The following is a 14435-nucleotide window of genomic DNA, read 5'->3' on the forward strand; positions in this document are numbered from 1 at the left end:
GAAAAGATGAAGGAGTGCCAACCAGAACCCCGGCGGCTCTGAGCTCCAGCAGAGTCCAGGGTGAGCATGTCCTCCCTTCTGGGGTGTGACCTCATGTTGCGAAGGGCTCTGGGGCCATTTGATCACCAGGCAGGTCCACTACATACCAGGGGCCCAGGACACGCTCCCACCATCTGGACCAAACATCTTGCTGGCCCATCAACACCAGCTTGACACCCTCAGATCCAGCACCCACTGCAGAGAACACACGAGCATGCCTGTGTGTGCATATATACATATATGTTTATTGCATTAAATGCCTCGTAGCAATCTGTCCTGTTTTTATAATCCACAAGAGAAAAAGGGTTCAAGAAAGTTTTCCACTGTGCTCAGTTTTAAAAAATACAAAAATGAACCTTATGATGACTGGAGAGTGTTAAGAGGCCGAACTGACAAGTACATTCAAAAGTACATCTGGCTACTGGTGTGCGGGTCCTGGGCCCTCGGACGGGGCTGTGCAGTGAAGCCATGTCCCTCGAAGCCCAGCAGCTCTGCCTTGGCAGGACCTGGGTGACCCACCACCTGGGACTTGCCCACATTCCTGAGTGACACCCCTCATGGGGTGGACATTACCCACAGCTTCAAACGCTCATATACCACACACTTAATTAACATTAAAAACATTTAAACCACTCAAAAATCCATGAAATAAAGAGATCCTATTAAAACATGAAACCCAGTCATTCTCTAAAGGCAACTGGAGCTCTCTGTCTGCCGAGGGGTGCCAGGGCTGGGGTAACACACGGCTGCCCCAGGAGCTGCCGGGATTCCATCTGTGACACACAGGTGGGACAGCGGTTGGCCCAGGTGCTGATGGTCTGCTGTGAGATGCTGTAAAGTCACCCTGGGACGGGTCCCCTGATGGGCAACACACCACAGTAGCCAGACGGGCCCTGAAGGACGGCAGCCAGAGCTGGGAGAAGATCAAGGGGAGAAAGAGATCAAAATGGACCACAGCATAAGGCTGCAAGCTGGTTGATCCCCAGAGCTGAGCTGACACAGGATGCCCACCAGCCCTGGACAGGGGACCGGGCATCAGCTGTAATGGCACATACACAGGTGACCCCAGCTCATCCCTGCAAGTATGCAAAAACACACACCCTCCAGGATCACTGAAGGTCAGGATCCCGCAACGGTGGGGGAAGACTCGGGAACCCACCAAATGCACCAAATGAACCTGCAGGACAGAGAATGGTTCTTCCCTGGGCCTAGGGACTTGGCTTGAACCCCTTTCCAAAGAGTCGTAGGTTTCTAAGGAATTTCTTGAATGTACAAAAATGACGGTACAGGTGCATGTGGCTGAGGGACATGCTGGCCAGCTCGGCTCAAAAGTCCTGCAGCTGAGGGATGTCCCGGTACAACTCCAGGGTCTCGGGATTCGAGAAGGCCCCTCGGTGCTCCACCGTCTTCCCAGCGATGATCTGCTTCACAGCCACTTCCACCTTCTTGCCGTTGAGGGTGTACTGCCAGTGGGGAGTAGGCAGGGGAGCAAACAGAAAGACTGTTTAGACCCAAAGAGGAGGGACTTCCCTGGCAGTCCAGCGGCTAAGACTCTGCACTCCCAATGCAGGGGACCCAGGTTCGATCCCTGGTCAGGGAACTAGATCCCACATACTGTAACTAAGACCCAACACAGCTGAATAAATCAATCATTAAAAATAAATATTAAAAAAAAAAGAATCCTAGAACATCCTTGGTGGTCCACGGGTTAAGACTTCACCTTCAATGAAAGGTGTGTGGGTTCAATCCCTAGTCAGGGAGCTAGGATCCCACATGCCTCAGGCCCCCAAAAGAGCAAAACATCAAATAGAAGCGATATTGTAACAAAGTCAATACAGACTTTAAAAATGCTCCACATCAAAAATCTTAAAGGAAAAACAAAGAGAACCCAAAAGGGAAAAAAAATTCCTTAGCTCTGATATCTGGGTACATCCAAGCCAAAAAGACCATGACCCGAAACTCTGAAAGCAAGTCTTTCTCAGGGGGTGACTGGGCAAGTTCCTTAACCCAGGTTTATCTCCTCAAATGTAGAATGGGACCACAGCACCCCGCCCAGTCTGTGAGTTCATGCGCACACGGCTCTTGGGTGTGACTATAACACTGCATTTTCATTATTTGTATTTGCTTCTTATACTGTGTTATAATATAAAGGCTAGCTTATTCCACGACTGGACTGGCTTCCTGTGGTTCCATCCCTAATCACTAAAAAGTGAGCGTCATCCAAGAGCCTCTAGAAACTTCCACCCCATCTTCCCCCAGAACCGTCATCTGAATGAATGGGACACTGCTTTTCCTATAATCAGACTCTCTCCAAACGTTCAAAGCTCCCTCCGATATTCATAGCATGTGTGTTTCATCTTTAACTCCAATGGGCATTTGGCAGCCATGCTGGCATGTTTAGGGGCCAAGAATATTCTGGAACAAATACAGTTCTTTAATAAAGCTGCCAGTGCTCTGATCTCTCCCTGCACTGGCACGTTTCCTTCTTTTTAACCTGAAATGTAATTAAAATTTATTCACTGAAAACCTCTGTCAACGTGTGAACTAATTACGGATCTGAATGTAGGCTTACGAGGGACTGCCTGTCACTGGAGTGCCGTCAATCCCTCTCGCCCAGAAATGCAAGCGTCTCGTGCGCTTTCTGTGCTTCTAAACGCTAAAGCCCCAATAACGGCTCATGGGAGCTAACAACTTACATCTTCCATCGGCTGACAAAATAAACAAGGTGTTGTTTTAGAAGAAATTCCGCTCCTGCTTCCTGGTGAGAAGGGCAGGAGGGAAGCAGAAGTTCCCCCAGCTCCTGCTGGAACCCCTCCTCTCCCCCACGCAGGAGGTAAGTCAGAGCCTCCAGTCAGGATGGGCCAGTACGTCAGCCGTGACCAGGGATGAAGACCTGCTGGGACCGGGCCTTCCAGCCAGACAGGGCTTCAGATGCCCACTTACATTCCCCTAGGTGCGACCAGATCCCCAGCTGGGACTTTGGCCATGGCCAGCCCCAAGTGCCATGGCCCAGCAAGATCCTCTACACCAGCCCGGCGACACAGGATGAATCTTCTCCTAAGTGCTTCAGTAGTTTGGACCACAGGGATCTGAGAATATGAGGGTGCCTGTAAAATCTCCAGGGACCCTAAACATGACCTCATGGGCCAGGAGTCATGACCCCACAGGAAGACAGAGCAGGAGAGAGCTGAGCTGGGTGCCTGAGAGTAAGCAGACAAGAGCCTGGCTGAGGACGGAAAAATAGGCTGGGGTCTTCCTCCATTTCCAATAAATTGCTCCCCTAGTCTCATGAGCAGATCAGTTCAGTTCAGTTCAATTGCTCAGTTGTGTCCGACTCTTTGCAACCCCATGGACTGCAGCACGCCAGGCCTCCCGGTCCATCATCAACTCCTGGAGTTTACTCAAACTCATGTCCATCAAGTCAGTGATGCCATCCAACCATCTCATCCTCTGTCGTCCCCTTCTCCTCCTGTCTTCAATCTTTCCCAGCATCAGGGTCTTTTCAAATTAGTCAGTTTTAAGTATCAGGTGGCCAAAGTATTGGAGTTTCAGCTTCAGCATCAGTCCTTTCAATGAATATTCAGGACTGACTTCCTTTAGGATGGACTGGTTGGATCTCCTTGCAGTCCAAGGGACTCTCAAGATCTTCTCCAACACCACAGTTCAAAAGTATCAATTCTTCAGCTCTCAGCTTTCTTTATAGTCCAACTCTCACATCCATACATGACTACTGGAAAAACCATAGCTTTGACTAGACGGACCTCTGTTGGCAAAGTAATAATGTCTCTGCTTTTTAATATGCTGTCTAGGTTGCTCATAGTTTTTCTTCCAAGGAGCAAGTGTCTTTTAATTTCGTGGCTGCAGTCACCATCTGCAGTGATTTTGGAGCCCCCAAAAAATAAAGTCTCTCACTGTTTTCATTGTGTCTCCATCTATTTGCCATGAAGGGATGGGGCCAGATGCCATGATCTTAGTTTTCTGAATGTTGAGTTTTAAGCCAACTTTTCCACTCTCCTCTTTCACTTTCATCAAGAGGCTCTTTAGTTCTTCGCTTTCTGCCATAAGGGTGGTGTCATCTGCATATCTGAGGTTATTAATATTTCTCCCTACCATCTTGATTCCAGCTTGTGCTTCATCCAGCCTGGCATTTCACATGATGTATTCTGCATATAAGTTAAATAAGCAGGGTGACAATATACGTCAAGGAGCCTTGACGTACTCTTTTCCCAATTTGGAACCAGTCTGTTCCATGTCCAGTTCTAACTGTTGCTTCTTGACCTGTATACACATTTCTCAGAAGGCATGTCAGGTGGTCTGGTATTCCCATATCTTTAAGAATTTTCCAGTTTGTTGTGAGCCACACAGTTAAAGGCTGCATGAGCAGATACAGAATGGGAATTCACCATTCTGACAGCAATGGTGACAGCAAGTTCACCATTCTGACAGCTTTTCTTCATTCTCAACAAAATAAAGGCCAAGGGGATGATCAGAGTCTAGTTCTCCAAAGTGTTTCGGATGCAGACAGAACCTGATCCGCTGAAGGGATACCTGAGACCCTCACCAGGGAAAGTCAGTGAGTGACACTGACTCAAGAAGTCCCTTCTCATTTCCTGGCCGGTCCAGTGGTTAGGACTCTGTGCTTCCAGTGCAAGGTTGCAGTGGGTGGGGATTTGATCCCTAGTTGGAGAACTAAGATCCCACATGCTGTAAGGTGCAACCAAAGACAAGAAAAAAGAAGTCTCTTCTCTCCCTGAGAACCACTGTCCCCACTGTGTCACCAAGAGTCACCCACTGAGGGACTTTCCTGGTGGTCCAGTGGCTAAGGCTCCATGCGTCCAATGCAGGGGGCCTGGGTTTGATCTCTGGTCAAGGAATTAGACCTTACACGCTGCAACTAAGACCTGGTGCAGCCAAATAAATAAATAATAAAAATAAATATTAAGGAGAGAAAAGAGTCACCCACTGAGAGAAACAGAGAACTTCCAGGTCACAGGGCCCTTCCTACACATTACCAAAGTGGAGGATAAATGTGTGGATGGTATAAAAAGCTCTGGTTCTAACCGTACCTCACATCCCCACTGGATGGCTCAGTGGGTAAACCATTCACCTACAATGCAGGAGACGCGGGAAGATCCCCTAGAGGAGGAAATGGCAAACCACTCCAGTATGCTTGCCAGGACAATCCCAAGGACAGAGGAGCCTGGCAGGCTACAATCCATGTCGTCTCACAAGGTTGGACACAACTGAGCACCCACAAGCAAGCAAGCACATCCCCACTCCTAACGTGAAGACTCTCCATCCCCTGGGGACCCTGTTAACCTGCTCCCACCCCCTACACCCATGAACACCCATGAACAATACAAGCTTGGCTCACCTGTACACTTGATGTACTGTGTGTGTACCCATGCATACAGGTGTGTGCACACACACAGGGCAGTCTCCTCTCTATGCTGACAGAGGCATTGGTTTTGTAAGCAAGGCAAGTTAAAGCTGTGATCTGATCTCCTCCCCCACTGAGAGCCTAAACAGAGTACAAGGCAAGGGAGGAGGGCTGCTTTCTGGAGATGTGCCTCTAAATAGATTCAAATCTTCTTTCTGCAGGCCAGAACTAAAAATTAAAAGGCAAGAGCAACAGCACCCCAGCGGCTCTTTAAAAAGTTAAAATTAATTTTCGCATTAATAATTTGAGAACACACTAAAACCACACTGGGGAAAAACCAGTTGGTCAGGCCGGGCTGGGCCTGCTTACCCTCTGAAAACCAGTGTTTAGCAGAAGTTGCCTTACATGCAATTTACGAGGGGTTAAAAAAAAGAGAGAGGGATGGCAGAAAAGAAAAAAGGATGGGGACGGGGTTGCCAGGCAACATGGAACAACTATATATAAAACATGAGCAAGCATCTAGCTGAGTGCTACAGAAGCAGGGGAGCTCTTAGGGGGCCCTACCGGGATGCCCTGCGTCTCCAGAATGAGGCTGGGCACGTGCCGGGCAGACAGGCCAAGGCGGATGGCCTCACGGATCCGCTTCACCAGGTCAGGCCGGAAGGTGTGGCCGGAAGCCATCTTCAGGAAGAGGATCACCCTCTCCTCCCCGTCCTTGTTGTACTGCGGGACACACAGGCTGTCCAGCACCTCCTCGAAGGCTTCCACTGTGGAGACAGGGCGAGGGACAGGGCCTCGCTCTCACACCATCCCACCCTGACAGGGACCGCCGTCGCTTCCTCCAGCCCCCACCCTGGGGAAGAGCTTCTGGGGAACAGGTGGAAGGACACCCATCACCAGCAGAGAGCCGCAGCTCATGCTGGAAGGGTTGACGTCTTACAGGGAGCTGTGCACGCTTACTTCCTCAATTACAAATTTAAAAAGAAAAGGAAGCAAGCACCTTGGTGGGGACTCCAGCTCTGGAAGAAAGGCTGGAATCACAGGGATCAAGATTCCATCCTGGCTGCACAGCCCTGACGTGACCTTGGGGCTCTGACATCCCTATGAGGCCGCCTCCCTGGGAGGCTGACTCCGTGGCTTTGGTGGGGGCATTTTGAAGTCCCATGGGTAACTCTGTTGTGCACTGTCTTTATCTGGTGCTGAATAGTGCTGTGTGACCTTCAACAATCACACAACTTCTCTGTGCATCTTTCTTCAGCCACAAAGAGTAGACACAAACGACCAACCCCACAGAGCTCACCATGAGGCTAAGACATAATGCAATGGGGCCGGGCCATGGGACCTTAAGAAGCCCATCTTGAGGTTTTACAAGCTACAGGCAGCGTAGGACAAGGCATGTTCTAGGAAGAAGGACAAGCTCATACATGCCTACTCTCACAACCAGAGGCAAATGGGCCAGTTATGCCAAAAGGTGGGATCTTTGGAGAGCAGGCTCCCTGCTAGGACCCTTCTTCCTTCCCTCCTGGAAGACCTGAGAATTATTTCAGGAGAAAGGAAAATGCTCACCAATGTTATAGATTTCCGAGCTGCCGAATCGCACTCCACTGGGGTTGAGCGTGCCATCGCTGCAAAGAAAGAGGAGGTCATGAACACACGGTGGCTCCTGAGTGAGGCCAGTTGTGGGGGCTGGGGGACAGTCAGCCCCTTCCCACGACACCACCATGTCCACCCTGTCCTTGCCGGCTGCCTCCCCAGCTTCTGATCCTGACCAACCTTTCTCCCTCTAAACTCAAAGCTAGACATCAAGGGGTCCCCTTGTGTGCGAGCATCCGCCACCTCCTGCCCTTCACACCTGTACAAGTACCCCTCTCCCAGGTGTGGATGCCGCAGCACCCCCACACTCCCACTCTGGGAAGGGCCATAGCTTCTGCAGACAGATGCAGGCTTTACATCTGCCAAAGCCCTCGTCCCCACCCTGCAAAGCCCCCCAATCCACCATTTTGGGGCTCAGAAATGCGGATCAGGCCAGACCCGCCCTCTGGAAGCTGACACAGGAAGGGCCCAGATGGGGTACAGTCAGCCCACTCCCAGACTGAGCCAGTGGAGCCCAGGATGCAGGAAGCACCCCCACTCCCTAGGTGGTCTGCAGGGGACAGAAGCCAGGTCTGCAGACCCCTCACCTTCGGCCCAGCATGACGATTCCCCCGGTCTTGGGATTTATCCTGCAGTAGTCACCGTGTGCCCAGACACCTGCGGGGAGGCAGAGGGGTGGTCACCCTGAGGGAGGCATGGACAGACGCCTGAGGTACGTATGACAGAAATGTAACTCTTATCGACAGAGCCGAGGCCCAAAAACAGGTGTGATGTGGGGCTGGGGGCAGAACTGAACTAACAGTTCTCACCCCCAAAGGCACGCCTCCTAGTGGAGTCCACCCTACACCCAGTTCTGAGATGCAGCGGTGCGTGAGAAACGCCCCTCCTGCAGGCACCATTGAGGAACTGACGGGCTGAGACCAACGCCAGCAGTGAGAATGTGAAGGGGACACTGAGCAGGTCAGTGAAGCTTCAAGGCGGGCCTCTGAGAAGAGGGTGGGAAAGTACAAGCCCCAGCGTAGGAAGAGAGGGTAGCCTGGGGCGGCTGACGGAGCAGGTCTGGAGGAGTCAGGGCCCATCTCGGAACAGAATAAAGAGAAGCAGCAGGACTGGGCAGGGGGCTACTATTCCAGTCCCAGTAATGGAAGCCTGAAGTAAGGCACCAGCCACGTGGACAGAGACTTAACCTGCAGAAAAACCCAGGGTGCACAGAGGGCGGAAGAGGAGGAACAGGGGGACACTGACACCGTGTGCCCTGAGCCGTCCCATGTGGCCGGCAGTGTACACCTGGGCCCTGGGCTGGTGATGTTCAAGGAGAGGCCCTCGTCCTGGGCACAGCAGAAGAACAGACCCAAGGGGGCTGGTCAAAGAGAAGCCAAGCCTCATGTGGAAACTGCCAGGAAGAGGCCTCCCTCCTTGGGCTAACACAGCCAGCCCAGGACCGGCCCCACAGTAGAGGTGGCGCTCCAGGTGTGAATATCTGAGAGCATGGCCCCACTGGCTCTGCACAGCTTGCAGGCAGCAGCCTGGCCTCCTGAAATAAGCCCCAGAGTTCCTGTGATCCACAAAGAGAAAACAGCAGATAAAACTGGCTCAGGGCCTTCACGGACACCATCTCATCCCTCCCAATTCTTAGCACAGTTTCTGACTCTTAAGCGCTAACCCAATCAGCCTGAGACTGGAATGAAATGACTGAAGTTCAACCTATGTCCGTCCTGACCGTGACCTGTAGCTTCAGATCTCTTTATCTTATCTGCCCTTGTTTCTTCATATTTATTCATATATCCCGCCTATTTCCAGAAAGTATTTGAGGAAGCTACCTATCAAACCAACTGTATGATGGGATGATTGAAAGAATCCGAAACTGCACAGGGGTGAGAGGACGGCTCCAACAAAGCAATGATGGCAGCTCTGAGCTTCCTGGCAGCCAAGGCAAAAATGGAAATATCACAAGTCACAGGGTCTTCATTTTACCCAAGAAGGAATTTCAACGCTCAAAAATAAAGATTTTTCTGGGACTTTCCTGGCTGCCCAGTGGTTAAAACTCTGTGCTTCCACTGGAAAGGGAGCAGGTTCCATCCCTGGTCACGGAACTAAGATCCCACAAACCATGCGGCGTGGCCAAAAGGAAAAAAAAAAAGGCTTTTTATGAAATTAATCCTGAAGAGACATCTATCATGTAAACCCTTGTATACGTAACAAAAAGTGACAGTGAAGACAGCTTTCAGGGAGCAGTGTACTGAGCAGAAGATGAAGAGATGTCATTTCTTAGATGAGTCTTCAAGCTGAGGTTCTAATCCTTCCCTTAGACAGGAGCTTTGACTCTTCAGGATCATGAGGAACATGTCTCTCCCTCCTCCTCCCTCTCTATTCTGCCTTAGTATGTCACAACAGCTACACCCTGGCAGGATCCGAGGTGGGGCTTAAACACAGCAGGCATCCAGTAAGGACCAGGCCACACAGGCGGGGGATGTTCCTGCTAACTCACATGGGAGGTGCTATGCTGGGTACAATAGCTTTCAGATGGGACGTTACATGGGGACACGCAAGGCTGAGCAGAGAAATAAGAGGGATCGGTGGCACTTTCTACCCCTGACAGTCACCTGCCACTTTCTGATAGTCCACATGTGGTTTATACAAAATCAAATCACCTTTCTAGACACTGAAGAGAGCAAGTACTTGGTATATAACTCTGGAGCAGAATGCTTGCTAAATTATGAATTATATAGCAGCAATAACTCAAGGTTGCTTATGAAATAAAATAAGGAGGAGGCAGGGATCAGAGCTTTAAATAAAGAGACTTCCCAGCTCAGGGGCAGGGCGCCCGCTCCAAAGATGAGCGAAGAGGGCAGCCTGAGTGAGTGACGGGCCTGAAATTAATTATCCCACTGCAAAAGCTCTCTTCTCCCATTACCTCCATAAGGACTGGATGATGGGGTGTGAGACAGCGGAGACCCCAGCCAGACACCTATTGCACAGGCATCTCTCCCTGAATAGGCACACAAGTCAGGGTAAGCGAGCAGCGACCACCACCCCCACCCCCAGCCCTGGCCCTACACAGGCAAACAAGCGGCTCATGCCAGCTCCCAGGTGCCGGGCTCAGGGCCAAGTGGCTGTGGGCACGGAGAATGTTAAGAGTACACTAAACCCAGATCAGAGTTTCGTATGATGGCTTCAAGATGAAAGTGACAAGATACTGATCAAAAATTCATCATCACCCCTCTGGTGGAAGGAGCCAGGAGCGGCCTCACCAGGTTTCAGCAGGGAGAGGGCTGGCAGGGGGAGGGTGCATCCAGAATTAGACCCCGAAGGCCCAGCCCAGGAGGGAATCTGGGCGGCTCCGCCTGCATCCTCGACCCACCTGGGAACTTGGAGAAGTACGCTTTCCGGTACTTGCTGCCATTCTCATCATTCCAGAAGTGCGTGGGCTGGCAGGGGAGCGGTTTGGTGCACACCAGCTCACCACTCTCACCCCACACGGCCTTTCCTGGTTGGGGAGGCACAACAGGAACACTGAGCACATACCACGGCCACACCTCGGCGCTCCTTCTCTCCTTTTTAAAACTACAAGCTATTATGCAGTATTTTAGACACACACAAAGCTACAGAGCTGGTCCCACCACCCTGCCCATCCCTCCGACATCACCGAAAGCCATGCTAATCCCTCCCCACACAACTCTCCCAAATCTCTCTCTCTGGAACACTGTATTATTCCCTTGTGTGTATTAATACTTTTACTACATCCACGTGCGTCTGAATAACGTCATTTTGTGTGTTTCCAAACTCCGCACGGATGGCGGCACGCTGCCCCTTGTGCTGCATCTGACCCTGTGTCCTCATCAAGGTCAGGATGTGAGGCCGTTGGTGGGGCGGCCTCAGCAGTGTTTCCAAAACTCAGATGCCCACCTTGCGTGCCGAGCACCTGGTCCTCCGTCTATGCTCCAAACCAACACCTATTCCTCTGCTTCAGGCTGAAGGCAGATAGGGGGCCGGTGGGGGTTAAACCAGGCTCAGAGGCCAGCAGTCTGGAAGTGTTGGTGGGGAGGGGCAGACCCTCAGAGGGGGCAGTTTTGGAGAACTGTCCCCCAGCAAAGCTATACATCCAAGTGCACCCGGGTGACCACTCACGCCTCGTCACAAAGACAGAAAGGGTTTGGGCCATCACCTTGCTCATTCCATGCCTCCACAGCCATGCCCAGGTTCCGAGCCTGAATCTCCCCTTTGTACACAGGAATGGATGGATTCTGGCCCATGAAGCAGGAGACGATGTCGGTGCCACCTGCCAGCGAAAGGAGATCCAGGATTTACAAGACCAAGACCAATTTTTCATCGGTGAACCCTCCAGGAGCAAAGAGCCTGCAGGACAACCTCTCCGACTCTGTCTCCAGACAGTTGAGCTTCTTTTCAGGGAAAGAACAGGGAGGTTATTCAGAAACTGGCACAAACCTCCTGGGTCTGGGTGGTTTATTTATTTATTTATTTTTGACCAGGACTTCCTGCTGGAGGAGAAACCAGTGAACGACCTCCTGTGGTCACACTGAAATCTGAGACTGAGGTTCATGGAAGATTGAAGTGTGGCCTGTTAGAACCGCCCGCAGGCACTGCCGCGGAGATGGGTCATGTGCAAAGGCTCTTTGCTGTGGCTCACATTCACTTAATCACCCGAGAAGCAGAAAGCCTGCGGTCCCAGGAGGGTGAGTCTCACGTGAGAGGCAATGTGCCGGATGGGAAACACTCTGATTTCAGAAAGGAGCTTGATAGGGAGTCAGACTCTGGGTGCCATCAGGAGGGAATGGCATTAACCCCCAGACCTGGACAACCACCCCCTTGACAACTGTCCCCTAGGGCGGGCTCCCGGGGAGGGCAGGGCCCCACATGATTGCAGGACGGGATGTCCTGAGGGCAGAGACATGCAAGGGGCCCACCCAGGTGCACGGTGGAGGCAGATGGCAGCCCAGGGAGGAAAGTGGGGAGGGTGTGAGAGGGGGTCACCCAAGGAGCCCACGACTCTGTCCCTTCCTAGACTCGACGATCCAGACACTGGCTGATGCTTCTCACAAAAACGGAGAATTGTGTTCACTGCAGTGACCAGCAAGGTTGGACCAGCCCCCAGGGCCCCAAGGAGGCACAAGGGCGTGAGCAGAAGTGTTGCTTCCTCTGCTTCAGGATCAGAGCTGGGTTCACTGGACAGGGGTGGGAGGACCAACTGAGATCCTAATAGGCGTGCTGCCCTGAGATGGGCTGGGCTGGCCTGGGAAGATGACCCTGTGCCCACACGACCACCACATCCCTGCCCACCAGGCAGGATCTGGGGAGGACCAGGGGATGGGATGGGGATGGTGGGGAAACTCTGGCTCTGGAACAACAGAACCAGGTCTGAATCCCACACTGGGACTTCCCTGGTGGTTCAGGGGCTAAGACTGCGCTCCCAGTGCAGGGGCCCCGGGTTCGATCCCGGCCGGGAACTAGATCCTGCACGTGCTGCAACTAGCACCCAGCACAGCCCAACTAATCAATTTCGCTTTTTTTAAAATCCTACTCTGTACCCTTGCTAGCAGGTGGTCCTGGGTCAGTCACTTAGCATGCCCGAACTTCGTTTTCTCTTTTGTAAAGAAAATAGGCTCTACCAGAATCAGTCGTTTAGGATCTACGGTTACAACCGATGTGAGGTGCGTGTGTATATTTCCCACCCTGGCAAAGGTTCAGGAACTGCTAATTCCATGTCTGCAGCTTCTCCCTGGAACATAACTATCAAGAATCAGCAGCATCAACTGAGCACACCCTGCTGACTGTTTATCCCAACAGATTCAAGCTGGTGGGCTTGCTGGGTCAGAGGGTAAGCACACTGAGCGGCCAAGCCTGGTCCCCAAGTCCCCTGATCCTTCCAGAACCCTCTCTATGGCACAGGCGCATGATGGACTCATACCTGAGATGGAGCCCAGCAGGACGCTGCTCTTGATGCACCTGTAGACGTAGTCGTAGCTCTGGGCTTTCAGTGGGGAGCCGGTGGACAGGATCGTGTGCAGTGTCTGGAGACTGTGGGTTTCCACTAGAGCCAGAAGCATCGAGAGATTAGAGCCAAATCCGATGCCCTGTGCTGGCTTGCAGGAAATGGGTAACACAGCAGATCTGATTTCATTTCCAGGGATGGACGCACAGGGAGGCATGCTTACCTGGCCTCATGTCTTTCTCTTCAAGCACAGAGAGCCACTTAGCTCCCGTTCCAAGGATGGTGATGCTGACGGAAAGAAAACACCAGAAACCCGTCAAGGCTCTTCCATATTGCAGGTAACCAAAGTTTTCTCCTATTAGTGACCCATTTAGAACAAGGCTGCAAAATCCAAACACATCATTTTTCTGGACTAAACTTATACTTAATATTTAGTTGAAAGCAAGTCACGATACCTGTATTACTCTGGGGCCAGCAGTGACAGAGCACTTGGGCTCTCATTAACCTCTGGCTCTACTTAAAACAACTGTTTGTACATAAACCCACTATCTTTGGGGACACTTCCCTGGTGGTCTAGTGGTTAAGAATCTGCCTTCCAGTGCAGGGGACAAGAGTTCAATCCCTGGTCAGGGAACTAAGACCCCACATGCTGCAGGGCAACTAAGCCTGCACTACACAACTAGAGAAGCCTAGGTGCTGCAAGACTCTGAAAAAAAGATCCCTATCTTCCTAACCGTAGGGTGATCTCTTTCAGAGATCAAAGGAGGTCACAGAATCAAAACCCCTCAAATTCTGAGCTCACAAGATCATCTTCCAAGGAAATGGAGAGGGCTGCAGGAGCTTTTGTTAGAAGAGGTGCCATGCTTGGAATTGCTGACCCATCTTCTTCCCTTAAATCAGCTCATGTTCGTATGAAACTTACAAAACTGCTCCCCTTCTTTTTGAACATTTCAATTCTACACTCCTTTATTCTTCCCTGAGAATGACACATTGTGTGAGTTTAAGTATTGTGTTTTCTAGGAGAGACTGTTATTTAATGTTCTGCTTCCTTCCAGCAAGGCAGCCCTCAACATGAAAGCTCTAGCTTCCTAGGTAAAGGATGTTTTCTCCTGGGGGCCAAAGGAGGCCATAGAATCCAGGTCCCAGGACTTCCCTGACAGTCCAATGGTTAAGACTCCACGCTTCCAGTACAGGGGGCAAGGGTTCGATCCCTGGTCGGGGAACTAAGATCCTACATGCCATGTGGTGTGGCCAAAAAAAAAAAAACTCCAGGTCTCACCTCTCCTCTCTGGGCAGTAAAACCTATCCCTTTACACCTGGCTGGCAAGATTCATCCCAAGGAGACAGCCACGCTCTGTTTCACGTTCAGAGGTAGAGACACATAGAATGCTGGGTGATTCAGGACTCACTGGGCTGGGAGGTGCAGAATCCACGGGGGCAGGAGGAGGTGAGGAGGGTCTCAAAGCTACTGTC

General features: G+C 51.5%; 1 protein-coding gene and 1 non-coding gene across 3 annotated transcripts in view; one reads left to right on the forward strand and one right to left on the reverse strand.

The window, feature by feature from the left end:
• Positions 1 to 262: 262 nt before the first annotated feature.
• Positions 263 to 14435, reverse strand: part of AACS (acetoacetyl-CoA synthetase) — a 57954-nt gene continuing 43781 nt past the window's right edge. The window contains exons 11-18 of one of the 2 annotated variants that reach the window (XM_055549889.1): positions 13186 to 13250; positions 12939 to 13061; positions 11178 to 11291; positions 10374 to 10499; positions 7600 to 7669; positions 6986 to 7044; positions 5984 to 6186; positions 263 to 1502 (exon numbers count right to left, since the gene is read on the reverse strand). In XM_055549889.1, coding sequence (XP_055405864.1) covers positions 1365 to 1502; positions 5984 to 6186; positions 6986 to 7044; positions 7600 to 7669; positions 10374 to 10499; positions 11178 to 11291; positions 12939 to 13061; positions 13186 to 13250 — 898 coding nt within the window. In that variant the 3' untranslated portion in view covers positions 263 to 1364. The remainder of the gene's footprint in view (positions 1503 to 5983; positions 6187 to 6985; positions 7045 to 7599; positions 7670 to 10373; positions 10500 to 11177; positions 11292 to 12938; positions 13062 to 13185; positions 13251 to 14435) is intronic. The other variant, XM_055549890.1, reaches the window with a different exon arrangement.
• Positions 1567 to 1639, forward strand: TRNAG-CCC (transfer RNA glycine (anticodon CCC)). The gene has a single exon. It is a non-coding gene; the product is annotated as a tRNA-Gly (tRNA).

Source organism: Bubalus kerabau, chromosome 16 (assembly GCF_029407905.1).
Source record: "Bubalus kerabau isolate K-KA32 ecotype Philippines breed swamp buffalo chromosome 16, PCC_UOA_SB_1v2, whole genome shotgun sequence".
Taxonomy (NCBI): domain Eukaryota; kingdom Metazoa; phylum Chordata; class Mammalia; order Artiodactyla; family Bovidae; genus Bubalus; species Bubalus kerabau.